This window comes from Uloborus diversus, chromosome 2, assembly GCF_026930045.1.
Source record: "Uloborus diversus isolate 005 chromosome 2, Udiv.v.3.1, whole genome shotgun sequence".
NCBI lineage: Eukaryota > Metazoa > Arthropoda > Arachnida > Araneae > Uloboridae > Uloborus > Uloborus diversus.
Window position 1 is genome coordinate 116,571,032 of NC_072732.1, and position 27,967 is coordinate 116,598,998.

Sequence of the window (27,967 nt, forward strand, 5' to 3'; positions counted from 1 at the left end):
AGAAACTTCGTCAAAACTTGTGTTTTGTTAAGGTTGCTGCAGTGTAAAAACAATGTAAAATTTGATTTAAATAGTGATAGTGTTGTAAAGAAATTGTATTTGGGTTAATATTTAATTATTTTTCTTATACATTTTCTATTGTATGTCAAGAATTGCATTTATGTCATTTTTTGAGTTTTTGCCAGTTTCTGCCAGAAATGTGGCAGAAAAGGGTTTTTGCCATGCCGGTTTTAACCGGTTTCTACCAGTGGTTTTTACCGCCTCAGCAGAAACCTGCCAACCCTAATACTTAAAGGTAATTTTTTCCATTTATATACTACAGTCGAATTTGCTTATTACTAGCACATAGGGATATTTGCTCTTTGCAGTCATTGTACAGAACCGAAGAAATTTGTAGCTTTGAACTGTCTGAATGTTTATTGCGTCATTGTTTTTGAGGAATACCTCTATACACATACATAATTTTCCTCGTTAAATCAGGTCTCGTTACAAGCGAGTTCGACTGTATCTTAGAGTCATTTGCTTTTATAAAATTTTTATTTCGTACTGTAAGAAATATGTTTTTATTATTGGTTAATTTTGGAATTCATTTTCTTATTCTCATCTTTGTTTTCAGTTTTAGTCAAGCCTGAACACACTGCATTTAATGTGGATAATGTAAGAGTCTGCAAAATTTTGGTAAGACAGTATAATAGAACATGGTCTTAGTTTTTGTTGTAATCAATTTTGAATTACACATGTATTGTCCAAAGAATTTTCTTGACTTTAAATTTAGTATTTATCGACCAATCTACTGTATTCAATTTCACTGCTTAAACATTTACTTGTATAAACTAAGGAAACACGCTTTGTTTCATAAATATTGTGAAATAGTTATTATCATTATATAATAACCATTTTGAAACGTTCATGTATCGTTTAAACGTTATGTGTGCTACTTGGAAAGACTTCACGTTGAATTCATATTTTCTTGTGCAACATTTAAATTTATTAGTAATTCATTTTGAGTAATATGCTTTATTAAACGTAACATCAACACAGCATTGACCCACCTGTTAAACCTGTTAGAAGATGAGGAAATATGTATTTTTCTTAAAAGATCTGGAAAAGTTTCTTATGTAAAGACCTTGGAACAGAGGGGGAAAAAACTTTTTTTTCTCAGAAACCACTTGGTACATGAATAACTGCATGAATGAAAAAAGTTCTACTGTTAATTTACACAGTTCTGAATCCATCTAGGGCAGGGGCGGCAAATAGGGAGGTCAAGAGGGGGGGGTCGCACCCCCAAATTTTTTGAGCAGAATGATAGAAAATGGGTGAATTCAATTTATGTAAGTCGGAAATCAATGTTCATTAAAGGAAATTTCGCTGGTTCTCAGCAACTATTTGATGAAACTCGACACATTCTCAGACTAGTAAAAGTGTTTTTCGTTATTTGGATGATGACTTAGAAATTCATGAAGTATTTTCGGCTTTTTCAGAACATAGAAAACTGATAGAGAACCATTACCATGGTTAATTTTAACTAAAGAAGACATTGCCTCATATAGGCTAAATATTTCACATTTGTGTGCCCAGTGTAAGGATGGTATGTCCAATATGAGAGGCTCGTGAAAAGTGGTGTGGCTGCATTGTTTTCACAAGAAAATTCCTTGATATTTTACATTCACTTTTACACTCATTTTTTAAGTGTATATTTTATTTAATGAATGTTCATCACTTTCTTCTGCTAGAAACACATTTCAGCTGCTCAACACATTATTATGCTTTCATAGAAACTTCTTAAAAATGCATGTGATTAATGAATAAAAAAAGACATATCAACCGAATACCTTTTATGGGGCTCTATAATTATGCAATCACAGAGTGACACAAGATAATCTTCAAGAGCATGGGCGGATTTATAGGGGGTCAGAGGGGGGCAATGCCCCCCCAGTTTTGGAAGGACTTTATATAGTAACAACACATCTTCCAAAAATTTAAAAAAAAAAAAAAATCATTATTTTTTCGTTTTTTGAATAGTTTAGAAGAGAATGGGTGGATTTATAGGGGGGGGGACAATGCCCCCAGTTTTGGGAGGAGTTTATAAAGTAACAACTTATCTTCCAAAATCTTAATAACAAAAAAAAAACATGATTTTTTCTTTTTTGAATAGGAAATTAAAGTTTATTTTTTCTTTTAAACTTAAAACAGCCGTTTCTTACAAAGTTTGAACAATACTGTACAAGTGCATAATCTACTACTCAAGTGCAAATTATTGATAGGTTCTAAAATCCCAGAAAAGAATTGGCGTAGTATAGCCTACAAGGGCTCTTGAACCAAAAAACCAATCTAACCAACCAAACCTTGAAAATAATTAGACAAGTCTTTGAAACTCCTAAGCAAAGTGTGCTTCAATTTTATTTCTTATCAAGTGTATAAATTAAGAATTGTTCAAATTTGTAGTATGTACTCTCTTGATACCTATTCTCTAAATCTGTGCACCATTTCTTTTAAAGTATTAACTTGCATCACAAAGCATTTTTAAAGCATAAAACTTAAAAAAAAAATTATTTGCCTATTATTTCCAATTAACCTTTATAAGACTTCAAAATGCAGAATTTTATATCCATTTTAGATAATTTCCTACGGGGGAGTAACCCCCGGGCCCCCTAAAACTGGAGATATTCTATATCCCACTTAAAAGGGAGCACTGTGTTACTCTCTTAATACCAGCTCCCTCTCTTTTAAGGTCAATTTAAAAAGGACAGCATGATTACACACAGTAATGAAAACGACACACAAAGAAGTAAAGAATGGCCTTACGCATCACAGAAAACAGACAAAAACATAGGGGGGGGGGGGCAATTAAAAATGTTGCTCCAAAAAAAAAAATCCTGTCCCCCCAGGAACTCAGTCCTAAATCCGCCTATGTTCAAGAGTTAAAAACGATAAAAAACATTTCTCTATAACTTCAAAGCAGTGATTTGAAGACTGGAAGAATTATTGCAACACATGTCTTTCAATGGTGAAAAAGCTCACGCCCTTTAGCGTGTATGACTTTGCTTGAATTTTTATCCAATTTGATTGCATCGGGAAAAGGTTTTTGAAAAATGCTTGCTCTATTAAAATCTATATCTTCGATCTGCTACTTGACTATTCAAACCACAGTTCAATCTATAATTGATCTGTGCACCATACTACCAGTGTTCAATCTACAATTGAAACTGAAAATAGATTTTTTATAGATGTATATTTCAATTAATCGTGAAATTTTTCAAAAAAATTCTTCCTTCGAGCCAATTTTAAAGAGGTGCAAAAAAAAAAAAGTGACAAAAATCTACATGATGATGTGAAGTCAAACATTGATTTTTGAATATTTTGTATGAACAGGGTTCGTACGGGTCATGGAAATCCTGGAAAGTCATGGAAAAAAAAATAAGCGAATTTCAGACCTGGAAAAGTCATGGAAAAATGTCTTGGACAGATATAAAGTAACAGTAATTAAAAGAGCATTAGAAATCTTGAGTGATTTAACAGTATAGCACATAAAAGCTATTAAAAGTGGCAAATTGAAAGATCCCCAAAATCAAATCTGAATTTTGAAAAATCATTGTATCCACTTCTGTCGCAGCCGCTTGCCTTTTTTGCGATGTGATTTTACTGTTTGGACATCTCCTATTTTGAATTACTGTTATTTTCAACACTTCTGATGTTTCATATTCTGTAGTAGCGAACTTGCACGTTTTTGGTTTTGCCGCGCCCACTCAAAAAAAAAGAAAAAAGCAATTCAATTGCTTTCAAGTTCGATTCCATCACTCGTAAGAACTTTATTTTTAAATTAATCAGAGTTTATCTTAATTTGTTGAAGGTTTTTAGAAAATAAAGATCTTTATTCAGGAATACAGAAAAATAGGAATTCTAATACTCTAAAAAAAGTAGTGCCTAACATATGGCCTGCAAAACGAATCCATGCGACCCACTGCTACGTTCAATGTCAGGAATCAAACATGTTCTGGAATTTCTGAACCTATTAATTTATATACATTTGAAAATGTACAAATAAGTGAACAAAACAAGTATACTTTTGAATTAGAAGATTGATTCATTACTGAATGGTTTTTTTCAAAAAAGGTCTGGTTGGAAACAAAAAAGTAAACTATGTGGCTTTACTTTAAAGAATACTGTTGAGTTACGTGGATGATTAAATGCACTGTTGACACTAAAAGGCAACTTTTGAAGCAAATTTATTGAAACTTAGTGATGACTCATTCAACCTTTGTCCCATTCATTATCATTCTGCCTGATAAAAAAAATAGACATTTAAGAATCATAATTTTTGTTTCACTGCATTTTTACCTTACTTAAATTTAAATGATGAAGACAAGTAAGAATAGTTTAGTTTTTTTAGTGTACACTTATATTTTTTACATTACGAGTAAGTGCTTCAATGATGCTGTGGCATTCATGTAGACGTTTTGATAAAGCTCATTTCCAAAAATTAGCAAATTTGAGATTAAATAGTGCTATTCTCTTCGTGAACAAGGTCATGAAAATTTTTATTGAAGTCATGAAAAAGTCTTGGAAAAGTCATGGAATTTTTTCATTCAAATAGAGTACGAACCCTGTATGAAGTAATAGATTCAGTTTCGAATGAAATTAACATACAATTTGATGATAATTATTTTTCTGTATGGTTGGCTGGGATTATGGTTATTTGGATTAGATTTTGAAAATGAAAAATAAAATGTTTCAACAGTGAGTAAAATTTTTAGCATGAGGCAAGAAAAATTACAAGCAATATAACAACAGAATGGTTTTCACATCCAGAGTCTGCAGTTTCGTCCTTGTTATGGACTCATCAGTCTGGAATAGTGAATAACAGAGCTGCAGGCAGATGGTATCTCATTGAAGCTGAGAGTGCTGACATGATTAGATTATTTGATGATGAAAAATTTAATCCCCTCACAGTTTTTTAAGTAGCCTGGGTGATTTTGAGGAGCAAGATATAAAAAGTGTTTTCATACATAACTTTGTTACTTCAATTATTTTTTAACTATTACAATTTAATATTAACTACAGCTCAGCTAGTAGAGAAAGATATTTTTTATGTCTCAGGAGGTTAGAGAAATATTTTCAAAGCACAAAGGGAAAAAAAATCTTTTCCATTTAGTTGAACTGGCAAAACAGCACGACATTGGGCACTGATAGATTGTTAACACGATTCTCTGCTCTTCCGAATTCCAAAAATCATGCATTATAACTTTTCTAAGAGGTATAAAAACTTTAGTAGCGAGATGTTTTGTATGACAACTTTTTATTCAATGAATCAAAATTTTAATTGTTTCTAAACACTAATTTTATTCATACTAAACCGATTTTATGACAACTTCTTGTTAGCTAATATGTGTTTGGTTTCGCTTTGGGGTTATACATATTTAAGAAACTCGATTTCCCAAGTGAAATGTTGAAATGCTTCCCCTGTTCTAGGGCACTGACTATTGTGAAACTTTAAACCAAATGTATTTAAATAATCATAGAAAATGTTTATGTGTTAATACCGAGTAGAAGAATTATCAGAGATAAAAATCTAATTAACTAAATAAATTTTACTTTACTTGTATTGTAACCAACTGAAAAGTTACCTTCTGTTGTATCAAATAATACATTTTCACAGAAGGTTATTTTTTGGGAACAGGGATGTTTTCTGGGAGAGTGAGAGCAAACTTCGAAAATGGCAATTAGGAAGTTTGTGCAATTTTTGAAATTGTTGTCAATTAGATAAGGTTTCTAAATTGTTTTCAAAATACTAGCAATTTGTTCTTGGTTTTGTGTTTTTGAACATTCTTATTAACTCTTTCACTGTTTGCTAAACTGACTACACACCAATACCAGCTGACACCTAACAGTAATTGATAAGAAGCTATGTGGCATCAGGTGCTGACATGAGATTTACAGCAAATAAATATGTTCGCACAACAACAACATTTTTGTTTCTGAAAAGTATAAGCTAATAATGTTAGAGAAATCCCACTTGTGAAACCTATGACATGTTCATTTCTGTATTCTTTTACTTCCCATTATTATCGTTAAACTTGAACATTGCATGGATCATTTATATAAAATGCTATATTTGTGCATAAAATGTAAAACATTAATTAAAGTAATTGTTTGATTTTTCTACTTTGTTGTTTTAAAATTGCTCAAATTGTATGGAACTTCATTTTCTGAAAAATTATGTGTATTTATCTATGCATTTTTTAAATTAGGGATCAGGAGTTGATTCTTCTGAAATAGTGCAGGGCATGGTATTCAAAAGGATGGTTGAAGGAGATATACAGAAAATTGATAATGCTAAAGTTGTAGTGTTCACATGTCCATTTGATTCAGCGCAAACAGAAACAAAGGTGCTTTTTATTACTCAAACTGATTCCTATTTTGTTGATGTTTTTGAATATTGTTAAAGACTAGAAAATGCAGCTACTTGCATTAGGCTATCATTGACACATTCTGAAAATAAATGCATGCAATGCACAATTTAAATTTTTTCTCCTCTCTCTGAATATATTAATTTGACCCTGATTTTCTCCTGAGTAATAAAAGAGTTTTTAATTGTGTTCGAATATAACTGTTGCCTCCAAGTTGGTTGTTCTACAATTTTTTATGTGATGTAAAGACTCTGTGACAAAGACTCTGATACAGAAGTAATTAAAATTGCTTGGTTTTCAAAATGTTTTGCTTTTTTATTGAATCTTTCTCCCTTTTCTTTTTTGTATGAAACTCTTAAGTTAATAGCCTCTCTAATAAAAAATTATTTGATGTCCTCATATCATTTTTTTTTTTTTTTTTTTTTTTTTTTTTTTTTTTTTTTTTTTTTTTAACCTTACTAACTGAACCAAAGTTAGGCAAAATAGCCAGCTGCCTAGGGTGACAGATTTTACTTTGACCACATATTTTTTGTTATCAAAAATATCAATTTTTTAAAATTAGTTATTTATTTTATTTTGCAATGCCCTTTTATTATTGTCTTTTGAAAATGGAATATTTTTCAAGCATGGTTTGACCACTGAGAGCAACTTGTCTATCAATGAGATCTACTTTTTCTGCTAATATTGTCACAATCGAGTTCAAAATGTTTTGTTTGCTGATGATAAAAGAAATAATTTTAAAACATTTTAAAATATGTTATGCAAAAAGTTTATTAAATAATACAAAAGTTTTTATTAATTCCTAAATGGAAATTTTTGACTTGTGCAAAGGAGGCACTGTGTAGTTACTCAGGTCTTTTATTATAATTACTAGGTTGTCTAGAAATGGTTCTGTGATCTGTATTTATTTTCTAATGTAATTTTTATTGCTGTTTTTAAAAGCAATTTAAAAAAATTTTAAAGAGTAATAATGTGTTCAGTTTTTTTATTTGTATGTTCTGTTTTTTATGTACTGTGCATCAATTAAAACTTAAACTAAAACATAGTGTTCTTCCTAGGGAACCGTGCTAATTAAATCTGCATCTGAACTCTTAGATTACTCAAGAGGGGAGGAAAACTTACTAGAGCAGGTTTGTAAATTTGCAGTAAAATCTATCTCATTATTTGAGAATTTCTTAAAATGTTTCAACGGTAGAGGAGAAATTTATGGAATATGAAATTTATGTGATAGTGTATAACTTAATAAATCAAGAAATTGCTAAACTATATGGCTCAATTAAATTGTCTGCAGATTAAAAATTACAGAAATATGTGATCAAGGTGAAGAGTTTTAAACAATAATTGACAGCAAAGAAAAGAAAAAATGGAAGAATAATTGAGATTTGTATTCAACCATTGAATTCTAGTTTAAATAATTTGAATTACCACTAACTTCACAAAAAGTGAAGCAAGCTCCCCTCCATTCATGTTTTTGAATTATAAATTCAGTTTTTGAATTAAAATTATCTTTATAAATTTCAGTATTCAGATAAATTACAAGCTGTGCAAATTTTCTGTAAGTTCTGTGAAAACTTCAACTAAAATGTGCAAAATATAGTTTAAAAAGCCAGTATTTTATTTATTTCTGAGCAGTAAAGATTGCTTGTGTTGATTTCATTTTGCTGTTGTTTGATGTTAATGTCATTCACTTTGTGATTGGTAAATAGTGAGAGTCAAGTAATCCATTGCCTTTTGTGGCTAGTGGATCTTAGGTAAGGTAATGATGTGTCCTAAGTGCTTGGGTATAGTAGATATCGTAATGAAGAATGATTTTTGCTTCAAGTTATTTTGAATGACTTATAGGGTGGTCGCAAGAAATCAATTTTCAAATTTCTAACCTCCAAAAATGTGCCAGCAAACTAAAGAGTGAGATTAGTAAAGTTTCAGCTCAATCAGCTAGTATTAACATGTCCCTTAGTGAAGGTAAAGTTGAGAAAAACTACAATTTTTAGCAAATAATTGTAGGTTTTCTATAATAAAATGGAAAACAATCATTTTAAAAAACTGGCTTTAGTCTCATTTCATAGGGAATTTTATTGTTTTAATGTTGCATCTCGTCAATTTTTCTGCGAAAATTTAATTAGTGGTATTCAATATTTAATGAGTCGGGTTGTAATGGATATCAAAAAAGAATTTTCTTGTGAAAACAAAAATAATTCACTGTATACCTTGTGACCGCCCTAGTGACTAGTGTATTAGTTTGTATTTTCATCGCATAACTAATACCAATAAGGCAGTGTAGAAGGTTAAGCTACCTGTCAGCAGCTGTAAAAAATCTCTAGAAATGTATAATTGTTTTGCATTGTTTTCAATGTATTGAAGAAAGTACTCTAATGTTAGAAAAACAAATTTTTGGCAGTTTATATACAATAAATATTTTGTATGCTTAAAAGTACTTTAGTGTTTAACATAGTTAAGTTTTGTTTGTAGCAAGTGAAATCCATTGTTGAAGCTGGAGTAAATGTAGTTGTATCTGGAGGAAAGTTTGGTGATATGACTTTACATTATTTAAACAAATATGGAGTAATGGCTGTTCGTTTACAATCTAAATTTGATGTTAGAAGACTCTGTAAAACAGTTGGAGCAGTTCCCTTACCGAAAATTGTAAGTATGCCTGTATTACTTACTCATTATTTTGTGTTAAATCAAAAACTTAATGTATGAATTGCTCTAAGAGTGGAGATAGAGCTTGATTTCTAATCATATCAATGTCATATGATTTGAGTTCTTTCTATCATAAAGAAAACAAATGAAAATAGCTATTGTTTCTCCTAATTATTTCCGTCACAGGCAACGCCAAAATTTTTTGGAAGCTTAAACTTTATACTCAACAAATATTTTCACACCCATTCAATGAGTCCAGCTGTAGTAAATGTATGCGTTGCAGCACCAGCTAAAGATATTTTTTCAACAAAATGATCCTACCAATTTATAGTTTATTGAAAAAAGTATAATTTTTGAATTTGCAGCATTTTAACTGAAGTCTGTCAGGTCTACTAGTATATATATATATATTGTTACAAATTCTGTAAATAGTTGTTATTTTTGTGATTAATTTGTTGTAATTGGGATAAATTTGGCATTTATTCCATTATTTTTCATCTAAAATTATCTTAGTAACGTAACCTGATTCTTGTAATGTACATACAACCGCCCAACATTCGACTGAAGTATACGTTCCCCCCATTTCTGAATGATAAGATTTGTGAATGGAATTAAAAGAAAATATGAGAAAGTGGTTGAATTTTGTTGGATTTTCTGGAAATTTCTTAGCTGGTGAATAATGCCGGGCATCTTGTGAATGAAAGGAGTGTCTGTTATGCTTTTTAACTCTGAGATTCGTCTGAGCGGTTGTGCTGTTTATTGTGAGGCATTTGCACTGTGTTTTAACGTATTTGGATGTAAATATGTGTGCCATCGTTGAGTTTACTGTGTTAATTAATATTTGTTTAATTTATGGTTCGTACGCTCCGGGAAAACCTGAAATTGTCAGGGAAAATGACATAGTGAAAAATGTCAGGGAAAAGTCAGGGAATTTTCCAAATTTCTTCCCAATTTTTTTTTCCAATTTTTTACCAGGGAATTTCGTTTCATAAGATCTAATCTTCATTCTTATTGATGTTTCTCGAAAAAAAAAGTATGAATTTTGAGGCAAAATGACATTGGCAATAAAAAAAAGTGGATACCGGAAAACATAAACGCCATTTTTGGTCATTCACAAGATGGAAGTAGACACGATCCTTAAATGCCTAAGTTTCCAAAAACAAAGCATAATTGGGTGTTTTCTTTCACTGCAAATTGATAAAAATAACACCAAATGTGCTACAAATTGTTTTTTTTTTTTTCTTTAAATTTTTTTGAGGAATGAAACAGAGGAGTAGCTAGACCCGACTTTCGGGGGGGGTTACTTCTTTTATTTTTTATATGTGTATATATATATATATATATATATATATATATATGTGTGTGTGTGTGTGTGTGAACTTTTACATACTTTGGAATGGGGTGCCCCAAGTTCGATACTTGTGTCAAACAAAACAAAATCAAAGAATTTTTTTTAATTTATTTTTTGTAATGTTTTGGAAAATTTAACTTTTTTTTCCTTTTTCTCCATTTAATTTAAAGTGAAACTTTCTAGCAACAGGTCTAATCAAAACCAGTCTATCAAAATCAGGGGGAAAATCAAATATCTGATGAGCGTGTTACGTTCATTTCAGTGTGGCTGCTTAATTTAGAGGCTAACACACATCTACAAAAGCTGGCATCCCTGAAAGCTAATAGATGGATCCATTTCCGCCTGTGAACTGGATGTTTGACTTTCAATCTCATCGGTGGTCAGATTATTTTTACTAACTTGGTTCACACTAAAAGCATGAAATAAAATAAAAAAAGACTTCTTGATTATAACCTGCAAAAAATGAAATGACTTTTCATATCGTTATATTTATATGTTGCTTTTTATATGTATTTACATTTATGCCAGTTCTAAAGCAGTTAATAAAATTTGAATTAAAAAAGAGGGAAGAGATATAGGCGGTAGAAAGTTATTTGCACAAAGCTGCATACCATCTGTTCTCCTTTCAAGTTTTTATTTTTAATTTTATTACCTGCTTTAGAATTTATATAAATATCTATTTGAGAGAGCAACAGCAATTTCCGAGTGTTATAAACAGAAGTCTTGTTTATTTTCTACTTTTTAATGCGAACCAAGCTAACAGAAATAGTACAGAACAGTCTTGGTTCATTTCGTTTTTAAACATTTTATTCCTGTAATGCTATGCAGTTTTTCTTTTAAATTAAAATAAAATTTCCTTCAGAAGGGTTCGATGGAATTAATGCTGCTTCAGCAGACTGTACTTCGTTTTCTTCAGAGGACGTTAACTTTCTCTTTTTAGAGCAACCATTTTCGTCATTTACATTTTTTTGGGGGGGGGGGTTGAAAAGCTTGTTATCAGTTTTGCTCTCTTCATTATACAACAACGTTCACTTAGAATATACTATTCTAAATAGTTCAGACTAAACGTTTTTAAAAGAATACGCAGTAAATACTGGCTGACATTTTCGACAAATCGATGTGATTGCGGTGGATTTTCTAGTTAGCAAAAGGCCGTTTTGACTATCACAGCACAACGCCAACAAAAACCTTATGTCTCGAATTCCGGCTATACTATCATTTTCGGATTCGGAGCCCAATGATCTTCAAAGCAGCAAGCAAAAGCATTTTCTTCAACTCGAAACAGAAAGGGAAGAGGGGCAAAAAAAGGAGAAATGCGTTCCACGAATAGGTTTTTTAGGAGAATTAACGAAAGGACAGTCGTTTCGAACACTTTCTTGGAAGAAGAGTAAAGGGGTGAAATTCACAGGTTGAGTATTAGTTGCATTATGGATGAGTATTTCAAGTTCATGGTTAAAGGTCATTCAAGTTAAAAGCCATTTTGCTCTGTTATCTGGTTTAGTACTATTCTGTGATCGCTCTCTTTCTTAAAATTATGATTCCTTAAAGAAAACCAAGATGATAGGAGGGAAGTTTAAGATTTTTTCAAGTAAAGAAAAAAGGAAAATCCTAGAATATTGGCCAGGTTAGATTTGCAGCAATTGCTAACCTCAAGAGGATAAATAATTAATCAAAAAACAAGAAAAAGAAAAAATCAGGCACCAAAAAGCAATAAAAGACGTTTTCTTCAAAAAGATATGCTCAAAGTTTCTTTAAACTGGTAATAAAGCACATAATAATGTAATAATAGAACAAAGACCTAACAAAACTAATACAGAGGAATTTTGATCAAGAGCCCATGTTCTCTATAATATCGATTTCAAATTTTCACCATCATATTCCAAATTTCTATAAAGTTTCTTAAAGCCCCCGTATCTTAAAACCTCTTTATCTCGATTTTTTTCCTTCCTGTGAAATTCGAAACATACAGATTCAACTGTATTTAATATTCCCACTGCGCCGCTCATAAAATTAAACATACTTAACAATTTTCAGAATCTATGACAAAAAAAGGCTACATATTCGTAGATTTAACAAATCAATCTCATTTCTAAAGAGAAGTGTGAAATTTCACTCAATTATCAAAAAAATGTTGCAGCACAGTGAGGAGTGAGGCGTCTTTACGCTTGAGGGTCACTCATTGAGCTGATTTTCAATGGCACTGGAGGGGGGGGGGAGCGAAGTGAATTTTTGACCACTGTTATTCAGAAAAAAAAATTTGATTTTTTTTTTCTTTTCTCTTCTCTTTTTTTTTCTCTTTTTTCTTTCTCTTCTCTTTTCTTTCTTTCTCTCTCTCTCTCTCCTTTTTTGGGACAAATATTTCGGGGGGGGGGGGGTGTCCCCAAACCCCCCCCCCTTACCTACGTCCCTGGAATGAAAAATATTTTTCTTAAAACTTACAATCTTATCCTCCTTCCCTGGGACCCAAATAAGCCAAAAAGTTTTCAACCGAATTGTAGTTTCATGAAGATTTATTGTTTTTAAATTGTTTTCATGGTACAAATTCAAAAAATTATTTCTCATTTTTTGGCTTTGCCGCAATATTTGATCATTCCCAAGATGGAAGTACACTTAATACTTTTTAAATGCCCAAGTTTCCGAAAACGGTATTGGATGTCTATTGCAATGCAAACTATTGAAAACAGCGCTTTTTTTTTTTTTTTTCTTTTTTTGACATTTTTGGATAGTTTGTAATTATTTTCTGGAAAATGCAAAATTTTTTCAGAATATTTTTTTATTCTAATTGATTGACGCTTATGTGCTAAAAACCGACTATTTTACTCTTAATTGTAATTTTTTAAGGATTATTAATTATTTATAACCACTTTTATGCTACAAATTCAAAAATCTACTTATTATTTTAAATTTTTCACTTAGTCGCCATATTTGGTTGCTTGCATGATGAAAGTAGGTGTAAATTTCCAGAAACAGAATATAATGTGTATCTCAATGTATACTATTGAAAGTAACATAAAATATGCAAAAAAAATTATGAAGTTTTAAGAATTAATTATTTTTTAGATAAGAAAAATTTTGATTTTTATGAAAGCATCCTTTAATATGGAAAGAATAAAAAACTGATGATTATTGGCATTGGCCTATGATTGGCGGATGTTAATTTTTTTACGCATCATATGGTAGGCCGATCGATGAAACAAGTTTATCATATTTATACTGAAAAATAGCTTTGCATTTTGCTCAATATGTTTTGTGTTATATACTAATAAAAAAATAAGAAGTATTGTAAACCAAAAGTGGATGCTAAAAGCTTGCTACGCGATTACAGCAAAATGAATTATGCGCGACATCGAAGAAACGCTAAAATAAGTTGAAAGTACTTTAATTTCAAAATGAAGCAAGTAACCTGGAATTTTCTAAAAAATAACCTGGAAAAGTCAAGGAATTTTTTTAAACCACAAGTGTATGAACCCTGTTAATTGCTATGGTTAATTTAGCGGTTGTTAACGATATTTCTCGTACATAGTTTTAAATAAATCTCCTGTGTTTTTCTCAAGAACTGTGTCATCATTTAAAGAATTTCTTGAAGTGGCTGAACTTGTAACAATATGCTTCTTGTTATAAATGATAGTAATTCAACACGTTTAATACTTTTTTTATGGAAGATTTTTATTTTGTTGAGAAATGAAGTATTCCTACATATCTATGCTACTACTAAAAAAAAAGTACCATTTTGTTTATACCTTTCTTTCCCATTTAAAATTGAAGTTACACATTTCTTTTTCACTGGAACTTGAGTACAACATTTATTACATGTTAAAATTGTTTGCTAATCAATCAAACATTAATGTGATAAAAACCTGTTTCTAGACTCCACCTTCTCAAGAAGAAATTGGATTCTGTGATCAAGTGTATGTTTCTGAAATTGGAGAGACACCTGTTATTATTTTTAAACAAGGTAATTATGTATTTTTCATTTGATAGTGGGGAGAACATTTATTCATATCATTGATGTTAATTTTTTTACTTTATTTGGTGTGGGGTTTTTTGAGAAATCATCAATTGTTTATTAAGTTGACTTGACAGAGGTTGATGTTGCTCTGATTTTTTAGGTTACCATGACAACGAGAATAAGTCTAGCTCATTGTTTTGATATCGATTAAAAAGTCAAAATTTCTTCGCCGTGGTTAAAAATGGTTTGTATTCATTCAAGACAAGCAGATTTTACTCTTAAAAAAGGGATGGCGCTGTAAAATTATGGTCTCCCCTTAGCAGGACCACTCCCGGGCAGTACGTCCATGCCCTCCACGCACTTACATACAAGACCCAACTAGTAGTGTCCTGTTGCAACTTATGATTAGAAAAAACATAATTTGAATTCAAGTTGTTATTAATTCAGATATAAATATATTTTTTTAATTATTTTTTTTAAATATTTATTTTATATTTAAAAACCATTTTTAATTTTAGACAATAAGCAGTCTCGGATTTCTACAATTGTTATTCGAGGATCTACTGACAGTTTGATGGATGAATTAAATCGTGCTATTGATGATGGAGTCAATAATTACAAAGCCCTAACTCAGGTAAATCAAATACTTTACTTAATCAATGTATAAAAAAATGTATGAAGCACTCTTTTCTTTATATTATTTACTCTCTAACAGGATGGTAGATTAGTTCCTGGAGCAGGTGCAACAGAAATTGAATTAGCAAAACAAATCACAAAATATGGTGAAGTAAGTATGTTTAAGTGTTTTTTTTTTTCTTTGTCCACAATGACTTTGTGTAAATAATGTACTACTAATACAGTGCCAGCAAAAAAAAGTCTTTACATTTGGTTGGCAATTCAAAACTTTACATGAAAACTTCTTTTTATGATTTTACCTGGCATGCTCCCTAGTGATTTGGCCGAATATCGAATAATTGGTTAGAGTGTGGCAGAATATTCGGTATTTGGCTAATTCACATGTGAGCATGCCAAGTAAAATCATGACAAAAAAAAGTTATGTAAAGTTTTTAATTGCCAACCAAATGAAAAGATTTTTTTTATTGGCACTGTAACTATGTAGAATTAATTTTTATATTTTCGTGAAAGTATCTCTTATACCCACAAAAAAATAAATATTTATTTCAAAAATGCAAATTTTATTTTAAGGTTTTTGGCTTATAACATGCAGAGTTTTCCTCAACCATTACTAAACTTTCAGAATATTTGACAGCATACAAGAGAAACAAATTACTAAAATTTGAAATTAAAATACTTAAAATTTTTTGAAATATGAATGTTTAAAGCAGTTGAATTTTCACTGCGTGTGTGCGAAAAATATATAACCCCATATAGATTTATAACCTTCAATAACCCAAAGCCCAGATAGATCCTACACCTCGGGATAACATTCCAGCTTGATACCTCAAAAATTTAAAAAGTTATTGGCTATCTAATGAGCTGAATTACAATAACTCTTGAAAAGCGAGGAATTGTGATTGATCGTTCCCAAATAATCTTTTTATTACGAATCCAAACTGAATGACGGCAGGCAAGTATTACCAGCTTGCAAATGACCCCTTACGATTCGTCGCCTATCCAAGAATTATTGAAATTCGGCTCATTAGGTCACTGATAATGTTTTGGATTTTAAAGTTATTGAGCTGGAACTTTATCACAAGGTGTAGGATCTATCTGGGCTTTGAGTTATGAAGGTTATAAAATGATATCTTTCGCGCATGTGCTGTGAAAATTCAATTGCTTTAAATGTTCATGTTTCAACAAATTTTCAATATTTTAATTTCAAATTTATTATCATGTTTCTCTTGTATACTGTCAAGTAATCTGAAAGTTTATAATGGTTGACAGAAAACTCTGTGGGCTATGAGCCAAAAAAGATTAAAATAAAATTTTCATTTTTGAAGGAAATGCTTATATCTCCGTGGGTATGAGAGATACTTTCACAAAAATGTAGAAATAAGCTCTACAGAGTTTGAAGAGTGCTGATTTGGTTGGCAATTAAAAACTTTGCATAACTTTTTCTTGTCATGATTTTACTTAGCCTGCTTCCTTTGAATTGGACAAATACCAAAACTTCGGCCACAATCTGGCCAATTATTCTGTATTCGGTCAAATAACTAGGGAGCATGCCAAATAAAATCATGACAGGAAGTTTGCATGTAAAATTTTTAATTGTCAAGTAAATTTAAAGATTTTTTTTTTTTTTTTTGCCGGCACTGTAGTCCCTTCACGATGCCAATGCGAAGTTGCCTGCAGAGACATCGAGGAAGACATAAAATAAAAACGCTTCCCCTCCCGCCAATAAGAATAACGAATTCAGTTAAAATATGTATTGCAAACAAAACAAAATGAAAGTCAGCAAAGTGAAAATTCCCCTACCCATCCGAAAAATATATTTAATTAAAATATGCTTTATACCAGGGGTTCGCAGTTTTTTGTTATTTCAAACAGAGGCAAAGACTTGACACTGCTGCCCTAACCAATCTTGTGTCAATTTCCAATATTAAAATTTAATTTATAAAACAAGTAAGTGAATTTATAAAAATGTAAAACAAGTTTAACACTTTTCCCAGTCTATAAAGATTTAAAATTTTAGTTTGTGAACGATTCTATACTTTTCGACTGGTTTTGTAGTACAATAAATTTTGCAGTTTATTTGTGAATAAAATAAATGGCAGATAGGTTTTCACTTAGTTTGTAATTCAAATTGTTTCTAGTGAACTTCTAGGTATTTTGATTTAAAATGTTAATTTATAGAATGCATTTTCTTAGACTTTACCAGGTCTGGAGCAGTATTCAGTGAAAAAGTTTGCTGAAGCTTTGGAGTCTTTACCTAAAGCCCTTGCTGACAATGCTGGACTAAAGGTTTGTTTTCTTCTTAAAACCTTTTGTAAAAGTTCTTTTTTCTTTCAGTAAAAAAAGCTAATTTGTATTTCCTCTGATTTTAGTCAAATGAAGTTATTTCAAAATTATATGCTGCCCATCAAGAAGGTAACAGAAGCATTGGAGTTGATGTGGAGGTAATATTACCTTTTAAGCAGAATGTATGAAATTCAAAATTATTTTTAAAGTGAGGAAAAGTTATTAATGATACTATGGCTCCTCAAGTACATGAGTCTGAAAAGAAATCATACACAGATTGGATGTTCTCCAACTTTTAAACCCTGTGGCTAAAAGCTTTTAAGTCATCATGTACAAAAAGTGCTGACTCTAGAATGAAAGGGCCAAAAGGTTAGAAATAGTTTCAATAGAATATACTGCTCTCAAGTAACTTATAATCAGCTTAAGTGCATGGGTGTCAGTTTTGAGACCTGAGGCCAGAATTTGGTCTTTAAAAAAATTGCCAACTATCAGAATAAATTTATATAAAAAGAAAGTAACAAAATATAAGATTTTTAATATAAGATTTTTAACCAACTTAATGGAGGCAATTATCGGTTCATACCGTATGTATGTTTTTTTTTTTTGGTTTGTTTGTTAAATATCCAATTGCTACACCGCCATCCCATTTTCTCTAAATTGCCAAATTTTTACTAAGTGCAAAACATAAAAATTCGCTTGCCTAATTTTTTAGAGCCTATTTCTGGTTTTTAATGTGTGAAGTACACCTGTAAAAGCATTAAAAAATATCTACAATTATATGTATTTGTATATAGATCAATGGATATTTAAATTTTAGATATTAACATAAATGTATAGTGTGGTAAGTAGTATTAAATGATAACCGTAATAATGTATTGGTGAAAATATTGATTTTTGACCAAATGGTTTCATTATCAATCTTTTGCAGGCCTGTAATTTCATAGTTTTCTAGGGCAACCACTTAATACAAGTTGCATCAAAAAGAAGCCCATTTATATGTAAATACAGGGTGTCTACAAATGGTTCATTCTTTTAAAAAAGGCTAGTTTTTCAAAATAATTAAATAAACAGTGAGAATAAATATAAAAAATAAACCTCAAATACCATATTTTCCTGTAAATTATCTGCGGCGGCGTCAGAGCCGTGTCCAAGGGGAGGGTTTTAGGGGTTAAACCCCTCCCATTGAAAAAAAAAATCAATGAATCATTAAACGATTTTCCAAAACGTATTTTAAGTTTTAATTAATTTTAGAGTTAAACTCTGATACAGTATTCACCCTCTTTAATATTTTCCCAACTTTAACAATTAACATTTTCCTGAATTGCTAGGATTCCAAGCATAGGTGGATTTAAGACTGAGTTCCTGGGGGGGCAGGATTTTTTTTTTAGCAACATTTTTATTGCCCCCCCCCCCCACTCCCATTTTTTGGTATGTTTCCTGTGATGCATATGTCCATACTTTTATTTTTTGTGCGTCATTTTCACTAATGTGTGTTTTAATGCTGTCCTTTTTGAATTGACCTTAAGAGAGGGAGCTGGTATCAAGAGAGTGACGCAGAGGGCTCCCTTTTAAGCGGGAAATAGAATATCTCCAATTTTAGGGAGCCGGAGGTTTCTCCCCTGGAGGAAATTTTGTAAAATGGGTATAAAATTCTGCATTTTGTAACTTCTTATAAAAGTTAATTGGATAGACATAGAAATTGATAACTAGATTATACAGTTGTACAGTATTGTGCAAACTTTGTAAGAAAAGTCATTTAAGATTGAAAGAAAAAATAAACTATAGATTTCTCCTTACAACAACCTTTTTTTAATTATAAGTAGTGCAGAAAATGAAAAGGAATAGAGGTAGTGTATCATTTTTTTTCCTCCTGGCTAAACAGATTAACAATATGCAGTAGAAGTAATTGGAGCCCACTTTGCTTAGGATGTTCAAATACTTATCTAATTATTTTCAAGGACTCTAGAATAAATAAAATTATTTAACGCACTTCATTTGTACTTTCCAGTCTCTGATATTTTAGTACTTGATTGTAAACTTTTACAGTTCTGTTCTAACTTTGTGAGAAATAACTATTTTAAATTTAAGAGAAAAAAGAAACCATAGATTTCTCATGACAACAACTTTTCTTCAGTTGCAAGTGCGACTGAAAACGAAAAGAAATGAAGTAGTGTGTATTTTTTTCCGTGCTAAACAGATAGACAATGTGCAGAAGTAAGATAAAAGCAATCAATACAAAAGAATTTCCAAAATACTGCATTCGGAATTGAATAAATAGCATGATATGAAACATGTGAGTCACAAAAACTTATTTCAAATAATATGTTACAAACGTTTTACATTTTTAATAAAAGATGCGGCAAGGAGCTGAATTTGACATATTTTGGCATTCCTCCCCCTCTACCATTTGTTAGAAATTTTAAAATTTAAGGTATGTAGCCGCACATTTCCAATTATTCAAGGTTTTCAAGCACTTAAAAATGAAATTAGGTTTTTCAAGCAACTTCCATATTTTAAGGAACCCACTGTAAAGCAGGGGCCCTAAGCAATAGCTTGTTTATCTTATAGGAAAATTTGGCCCTGTTTGTAATTCACTCTTACCTGCAAATTTTTGCTTGTTTTTTTTTTTGTAATTTTTACGAAAATTCGTCAGTTTTTATGGTTAAAGGATTTTTACGATTTTACGAATCTTTGTTAGGTTTTTATAGACTTTTATAAAATTTCAGAAAATTTTTCCAAAACTTTTACTTTTGATGACTCAATTATTTAGATTTCAATAATGACAAAGACTGACTCACTTAGACTTAAATGATTATGACTTACCTTACTTTTTAAACAGCGTTTATAAAGTAAGTAAAATTGTACTCTCCTTCTAAGTTAAAAGATTCATTTAATCAGAACACTCAGATAACTGAAATTTATTCAGTTTGCGAAAGTATTTATTTTCTCTCTCTCTTAAAAAGAGAGAGAGAGAAGGAAAAAAAATGTTTTTTAGAATTTCTCAAAAGGCTATCTAATCTATTAAGAACATAAATATTATGCAAAAATAAACTTGAAATGTGGACACAAATCTTAATGAGTAGATCGTTCTGTTAGCGTGAAGGGGGGGGAGGCTTCCCCGTTTGCTTTAGGTTCTAATTTGTTAAAATAACCGTCAATTATTAAAAGTGTTGCAGCTTAATGTATAGCTCGTTTAGCTTATATTTTCATTCATATACTTGCCCAAATGGTTTTCAGTCCAAAATAGTGAATTTAGACACATTTTCAGCACCCCAGTGACAGCTGTAGTATTTGTATTTAATGTTCGTTCCCCCCCCCCCCCCCCTTTTTCTTTTCTCCCATCAGAAAAGAACATTTGCTTTTCTCTTCATTTTCATTGAACTATTCAAAAAAGAAAAAGTCATTTTTTGTTTTAAGATTTTGGAAGATGTGTTGTTACTATATAAAGTCCTTTCAAAACTGGGAGGCACTGCCCCCCTCTCCCCCCTCCCCCCCATAAATCCGCCCATGTTCCCAAGCACCTTCGCTTCTAAATGCTTGAAAAAATGGAATGGTTGGAGAGTCCGGCAATGCTGTAAGCGTGCAGGGGAAAACTATTTAAAAGAATATTAGGCAATGACGTAGCCCCCCCCCCCCAAAAAAAAAAAAACTTAGAGGCAGGAAAAATGGTTAGTTTGCTTACTGTCTTTTTATGGTACGCCTTTAGCGTTGGATGAATTAGTCATTTCACACAGTAGAAAAATGTTTCTATATGAAACAGCAATTTTTTTTTAATAAAATTTTTATTTTCATTTAATTTCTGTTCAATGTTATTTGATGGAAAAACAAAAGAAAATAAAAGATAATTATTTTGAATTCTGAAATTTTGAATTCAAATATGTTTTTCGCAATCACGAGTTGCGACAGGGCCCTGCTCATTAGGGGCTATTGTTTCTAGAAACAGCTCCTGTCCTCCCAAGCCTACCCCTCCTCCTGGGTGGTTACGTGTGTATCGTTGTGTGTATGTGTAGGCGCGCATGCGTGCGTGTGTTGGCTTGTGTGTGTGCGTACACCTGTGTGTATGCACGTAGGCGTGTGTGTATGTGTAAAGGCTTGTGTGTATGAACGTGTGTGTGTGTAGGACATGGACGCCACCGACCAGAAGAAACGGATTCCAGGAGGCAGCGCTCGGAGCCGCGCCTGCAGAGGCCGGTGGGCGGTGGTGCTGGTGTCCCTCCTCCAAGCTGAAAAAGGAACCACAACATCAAAGACGATCAAGTGAGAACAATAAGCAATCGTGATTGCTCAAAAAAAAGAAGGAAAATGAGGTGGCATAAAAGAAATATGTGTGCTTTTACAAAATGTTCAACTGTACAAATAAGATTTCATTTAAAAAAAAACGCGGAACGTATTTTTAAAAAAAAGCCTAGTTATGGAACTAAAATGAACTATTCAACACGCGTAGTTAGTTTTCCATTGACAACGTAAGTTACAAAGGGAAAAGGTTTCAACCCCTCTCTTTATGAAATCCTGGACACGGGCCTGGGCAGCGTATAATCCGCAGATAATAGGATACAAAGAAAAAACTAAGTTTCGATTTTATAATGCATACAATTTTAGCAACTGAACTAAAAATGTGAAGAAGTAGTAACTGTTAAGTTATATTCAAAACTAATATAAAAAATAATGTAAAAATAGTGATTTCTTCTTGAAGTTCATTATAGTATGCTAATTACTTGAAGACAAAGAGTCAAGAAAAGGGCAAATGGTCTAATCTTGTGCAAATGAAGGCTTCTTCCCTTACAGTATGTTGTTTATTTTACGCGTAAGATGAACGTACAAGCTTTGTAAAATAAACAACATACAGGCAGGGTAACGGTCTCGACGAATCCTGCTGCAAATATTGACGTTCAATGCGTATTTTTTTGGCTGTTGAGAAAAAACAAAAGCACCGCTAATCCGTGGATTATAAGCAGGAAAATACAGTAGTTCAAGTTTCTTGTATACTCTATAACTGTTTGATGTGCTACCCCTTGAGTCATCTGAAACATGTCCTGGAGGTAAAGTGATAGGTCCTACATATTTTGTCACACTGCCTTGGTAGTGGTCATCACTGCTGCATGTGAAAGCAATCCTTAAGCTCTGATGTTTTTGATAGTAGGGATAAAAAAGCTCTTTAGTGTGCTCACAGAGCATTGCCATAACAGATTACATTGCACTAATTGTACCGCTCAAAAACTAGTTTCTTGCTTTGTGGCTATTTTACGAAACACTGCACCATGTGAAAAAAAAATCCCTAAACATTTTGAGCTTGAAGTCATTTTCATACATTCACCATTGCTGTACTTGCAGTACTGTTGAATACATAGTGTTAAGAAGAGGAATGAATCATTGCAACACTGTACATATATTTCTCAAAGTTGGGGAATTGATGACAGGCCTAATTTTTTGGTTTTTGAAAGGTAAAACTCCTGTTTAAGAAAGCAACCTACATTTTTTTTATATATTCACTAACCAGAGTAAATATTTGTGTATAAGGGTATTAAATCGAGTGTATGAGAGCTATTTTTGTTATTTATTTATTTATTTTTTTTAATGACTTAACCTGCCAATTATCAAACATATTGTATGAAAGTACTTGTATTATGTTTATGTATTTCACCTAAAATGAGTTTCGCCCATTCATTCTCTGCATTAATTTTGGATAAACCTTACATTCTTCAAGAAGGCCCTTGAATTATTTAAAAAAAATTAATTAACTAAAGCTTAAGACCATTGTATCTGTATTATTTTGCCCAGAATAATTTTATTCAAGTAATATTTATAAATTTGGTTTGTTCAAATGCAATTTAAAGGGCAAGACCATTGAAACTAGACTCGAAGCTAATATTTCCTCTAAATATACCTGTTTAATGCCACATTCACCCTTTTCTTAAAGCATTATTATATTCTTAATTATTCCACTTCTTTGAGGAGAAATACCTTCCACCTGAGAACAATTAAAGCATTAATTTCAAAATATTATTTTTTGTTACTACCATCTTTGCTATTATTTTTATTATGTATGATTTTTACTTTTTTTTTTTTCTATTAGGGGGAACAGGCTGTTAAAAATGTAGAACAAGCAGGTATTCTTGATCTTTACATTACCAAGCACTGGGCAATCAAAAATGCAGCAAATGTTGTTGCAACTATTTTGCGAGTTGATCAGGTATGTTAAATAATTTGTCAAATGTGTATATTTTTCCGTATTATACAGAATTTGGTCGCTTTATAAAAAAGAATTAATTTTACATTTGTTGCAGCTTTTTACTTTTTACAATTTTGGTAAAACTTGTGGTTCAAGTCTTCCTTTAAGCTGGATTTTTTTTTTTTTTTTTTTTTTTTTTTTTTTTTTTTTTAAGAAAGAAAAAATAGTCAAAATGGGGGGGGAGCTGTAGCAAAAATGCTAAAGTGTGAATTTTTGCACGCTTTAATGCAAAAAATGCTGAGTTACATGTAAAGTTTAGCAATAATTGCATTTATGAGTAATTTGAAAAAATAGTAATAACGCATAATACTTGTATTAAACATAACTTTAAAGCAAAAATTTTTTTCCCTCATGCTTTTTTTTTCTAGTTAGAATTCAAAGTACTTTTTTTTTTTTAAACTGAATTAATTCTTTTAGAAACATTTCTGTAAAATTGAAAGTATGTTCTTTCTGGATGGAACATGAATTGAAAACAGTCAGAAATCAACTTCTTTTCCTTTGAACTTATTATTAGCAAATTCATGCTAATGCTACTAGTTTTACAAAAACGTCCCTTGCCTGTCTAGATATAGAGAAGGGAATTTCTTTCTAGATTATCTTAATTTTTGGGAATAACCATAAAGTATTCAATCATCATGATGAAAAAGTGCAATTAAGTTTTGGATTTTTTTTTTTTTTTTTTGCAAACTGCACTTGCACCTTTCATTTTATTATTAGCAGAATGAAAATGTTTTAGTCTTGCTTTGAAAAAGTCTGCTAAAATATAAGCAATTTAATTAATTAATCACTTGTGGAGCAAAAAAACTGTGTGAAGGCTGAATATGTTAGATTCCTGTTTAATTGTGTAAACTCTATGAAGAATCTACTTCCATATAAAATAATGCAATTATATTTTGAAGCTTTCGAGAATTATTATTTAAATACCTTTTTTAATCTCAGTAAAGACTGGATCTTATAATATACGTACATTACTGAAAAAAAATTATTTTAATATTGTTGGTAAAAATATTCAAAACTTTTCGTGGAAGTAGAGTCAATGTTCTTCATAAACAGATATGTCTCTTACTGTGGAATTGTGCATATGATCTTGAGTCCTATGAAGTAGAAAAAATGCTATTTTTTGTTTGTTACAGATAATTATGTCCAAGCCTGCTGGTGGTCCCAAGCCTAAGAGTGGCCCCGGAAATGATCCTGATGATGATTGATGATCTTTTGTAATAGACTTAATCAAAATTCTTGCTACATTTGTCAAAGCTGTTTTGACGCTTGTCAAATTGCTTACTAACTTTCAAGACATAAACATTCATAAAATTATTTTGCAAAGCTCATTCTACTTCACTGTTCAAGGTTGATGCAAAAAAAGAAATGTATTTATAGAAAATATCATCTTTTGTTATTTTACTCTTGTACTCTTTTGAAAAGGGAAAGTGATTTTTTTGTATCATTAACTGTAGGAATAAATCTTGCAGTTATGTATAGTGATGATGTTTTAATGATAAATGTTAATCATACTTTTAAGTTATCAATTACAGTACAGTCAACTCTTCGTAACTCGAATCTTCTTCTGTCTCAGAGTTTTCATGCGGTCCTTAAATAATGTAGTGTTTTCAATACTAAATTTTCTCTATATCTCGAATAATTTTTTACAAAAATACCTTTCTATTTTATGCATAAAAATGCAGCCAAAACAAGAAAAAAAAAAGGTTTTCTTTTTTCCCCTTTAATGCATTGCTTTGCTTATCAGCTTGTGTGGAGGGGATAATTTATTCGCAGTAGTGCTCCTTAATGAGGACAATGGTGCAAGATTACATCAAAAGTAGCCCATTGGGCTACTTTGTGCGGTGACTGACAGTCAAAATTTCATTGTTGGTTTATCTTTGAAAGACTTGAAATTTTGACAAAAATTTAAAAAGTGGCCTTTATTTTCAGGATGAAATAATCTGCTTTTAAGACTAAAAGACACTTAAAAGTAATACGAACTGATATAAAGAGAAAAGAAATAGAGCCTTCGACATGCAAGTTTAATGATGTTTTAGGATGCGATAAAAAATGGTTGCAGTCGAAGATAACTACTTTTTTCAAAGTATCTTGCTTAAAACATATCCTCTGTAAAGATCTTTTTACGTAGCACTAATGATTAAATTTATCCAACCTGTAAGTGTTGTAGTCTGTCCATTATGCACTATTCCTGAAAAAGAAAGTAAAAAATTATTCTTCAGAAGACTGGGAAAGGAACTTTCGATATCTGGAACTACCAATTCCTCGAAGGTTTTAGCGGGTCCCTTGGGAATTTGAAGATATATTTTGAAAAGTATTTTTTTGTTATCTGAAAATTTTACTTTTGTAGTAAATAGCAATTGTATGACCGTAAAATACAGCTGCCAACACCCTGATTCATTCAAGAGATTCCCATACTTTGACACCTTCTCCTCAAACAAAATAATCAAATACACATTTTAAGAAATTTAATCAAAACCAGGAGATTAACTTGAAAGGGTTTTTTTCAATATTAATTTTTAGATGTACAGTTGGCTCTCCGTTTAACGGCTTTCAAGGGACCACAAAAAATCGTCCTTAAGTAGAAATCGCCCTTAAATAGAATGCTTTTAACACTATAGTGTATCATCTGGGACCGTGAAAAGCCATCGTTAATTAGAGAAAGTCGTTAAATAGAGCGCCGTTAAACAGAGAGCCAACTGTATGTTGTGGGCATCATAATAGTTTGAATAAATGCTGAAATCATACACATTAGTGCAGCTACTAGGATATGGTCTCTTTGCAGCAGTTCAGATTTCCATGTTATGGTCAACAGGAGCGTTATGATCACTTAGTGGACTTTCTAATTTTTTTGTAAATCATCATTAGAATAATAAACTACGGGTGTTTGTAATCAGACATTTCCAAAAAATTTTGGTCTGGCAACCTTCTAAAACTGAAAAATTATGTTTAAAAAACTTTTTAAAATGATTTTGTATATATTTGAAGAGTTTTTACAGAGGGAGGGGGAGGTCGAGCTTCCGAACATTTTACTTGAGTCCACTTACACCCCTGAAATAAACTATTGTTAAAGTAGTTGTTGGGGAAGCCTGAAAATGCGTGCTAACAGCAACTGCAAAATTTTATGCAAAATGGCAACAAATAAAATTAACATCTGAGCCTTTTTCTATCGTCTGCAAGAAAGGAAGTCTGCCCATCATCCTGAAGTTATAGATTTAGATATGTCCTCAGAATATGCTTAAAAAGGTTATAACCCAGTTCTAATTGACTTAAAAGTTCTGGAAAAAATTCAGATTTCTGGGATCCTGCTATTATTCTTATTAGCATTTTTTTAAGGTTAAGAATAAAAATTTGAGAATTTAATAATCTCAAACTTGCAAATAGTAACTTGACATGTTTGCTCTGAATGGTCTGTACTATCTGCTGTTTACAAAATAGTAAGTACAGCATCGTATCTCATTTATGCAAAAAAGCGAAATATATTCTAAAACAAGATGTAACTAAGGTTATTAAAAGTAACAATTTATGTAACACTCATGTAATTTGCACCTACTGAAAAAGAAAATTTTACATTAATAGCTTTACTACAAAAATCGCAACGTGGTTGCTCTGTTTGGCTCAATTGCACCAAATTCAGATAAATAAGAAACGTCCCTCTTTTTTTTTTTTTTTTTTTTATTCTTATTTACTGACTTAACAAAGAATGTAATTTACCTAAAAAATAGTTTTAATAAAATTTCAGTCGTCTCAAATTTTATGTAAAGATTTTTTTTTATTTTATTTTTTTTAATCAGAAGACAGATCACACACTTTTATGTAACAATGTATGTAATAGTGTCACATGGGGCAAAGGAAAAGGAGGAGGGTCAGACGTGATGAATATAAAGTAGGACATCATTTATAGACAACTATGATATGGGAAACCAACATTAAATGTATACGAAGCTGTAAAGTTATGCAAGTTTACTTTTCCACGTGAAAAAGAATGCCTATTTTCCTTACATTGTGTAATCTCTCTGTGTCTTTTACAAGAATAAGATTTTCCCATTTATCAAAATAAGCAGATCAAATTTCTTTTCATTTTCAAACAGTCTATTTCATAATATAGACTTTGTTCCAAAACATAGATTTCCTCTATAACATAAACGGATTCTGAATTATTTATTTAAATAACTCATAAAAGTAAAGCCAGTGTAAGGAAAATTTCTTACAAGTTATCAGATGGTAAAACACTGTTTAAAATATTTTTTCCCTAGAGTTGTGAAAAAATAACATAATGCAAAAGTAGTTTCATTTGAAATGAAATGAAAGAAAGGGTTTTCAGCTGAATCAAGCACTGCGATCAGAGATCTATTGTACTAGTCCAAAAGAAAAGTCTTAGACCAGTAGCTGAAGCAAAATTCAGCAAACAACTTATAGGAATGTTATGAATCTTCCACAATGCAAGCAAATGAAGACCAAGATGTTCAAAC

The 27,967-nt window shown here is 31.2% G+C and overlaps 1 protein-coding gene across 1 annotated transcript in view; it reads left to right on the forward strand.

Moving 5' to 3' along the window:
* Positions 1-24,976, forward strand: part of LOC129217266 (T-complex protein 1 subunit theta-like) — a 47,082-nt gene extending 22,106 nt beyond the window's left edge. The window contains exons 7-17 of the mRNA XM_054851537.1: positions 617-678; positions 6,249-6,386; positions 7,466-7,537; positions 8,877-9,050; positions 14,269-14,356; positions 14,869-14,984; positions 15,066-15,137; positions 17,180-17,272; positions 17,356-17,427; positions 23,343-23,459; positions 24,632-24,976. Coding sequence (XP_054707512.1) covers positions 617-678; positions 6,249-6,386; positions 7,466-7,537; positions 8,877-9,050; positions 14,269-14,356; positions 14,869-14,984; positions 15,066-15,137; positions 17,180-17,272; positions 17,356-17,427; positions 23,343-23,459; positions 24,632-24,703 — 1,076 coding nt within the window. The 3' untranslated portion in view covers positions 24,704-24,976. The remainder of the gene's footprint in view (positions 1-616; positions 679-6,248; positions 6,387-7,465; positions 7,538-8,876; positions 9,051-14,268; positions 14,357-14,868; positions 14,985-15,065; positions 15,138-17,179; positions 17,273-17,355; positions 17,428-23,342; positions 23,460-24,631) is intronic.
* Positions 24,977-27,967: the final 2,991 nt, after the last annotated feature.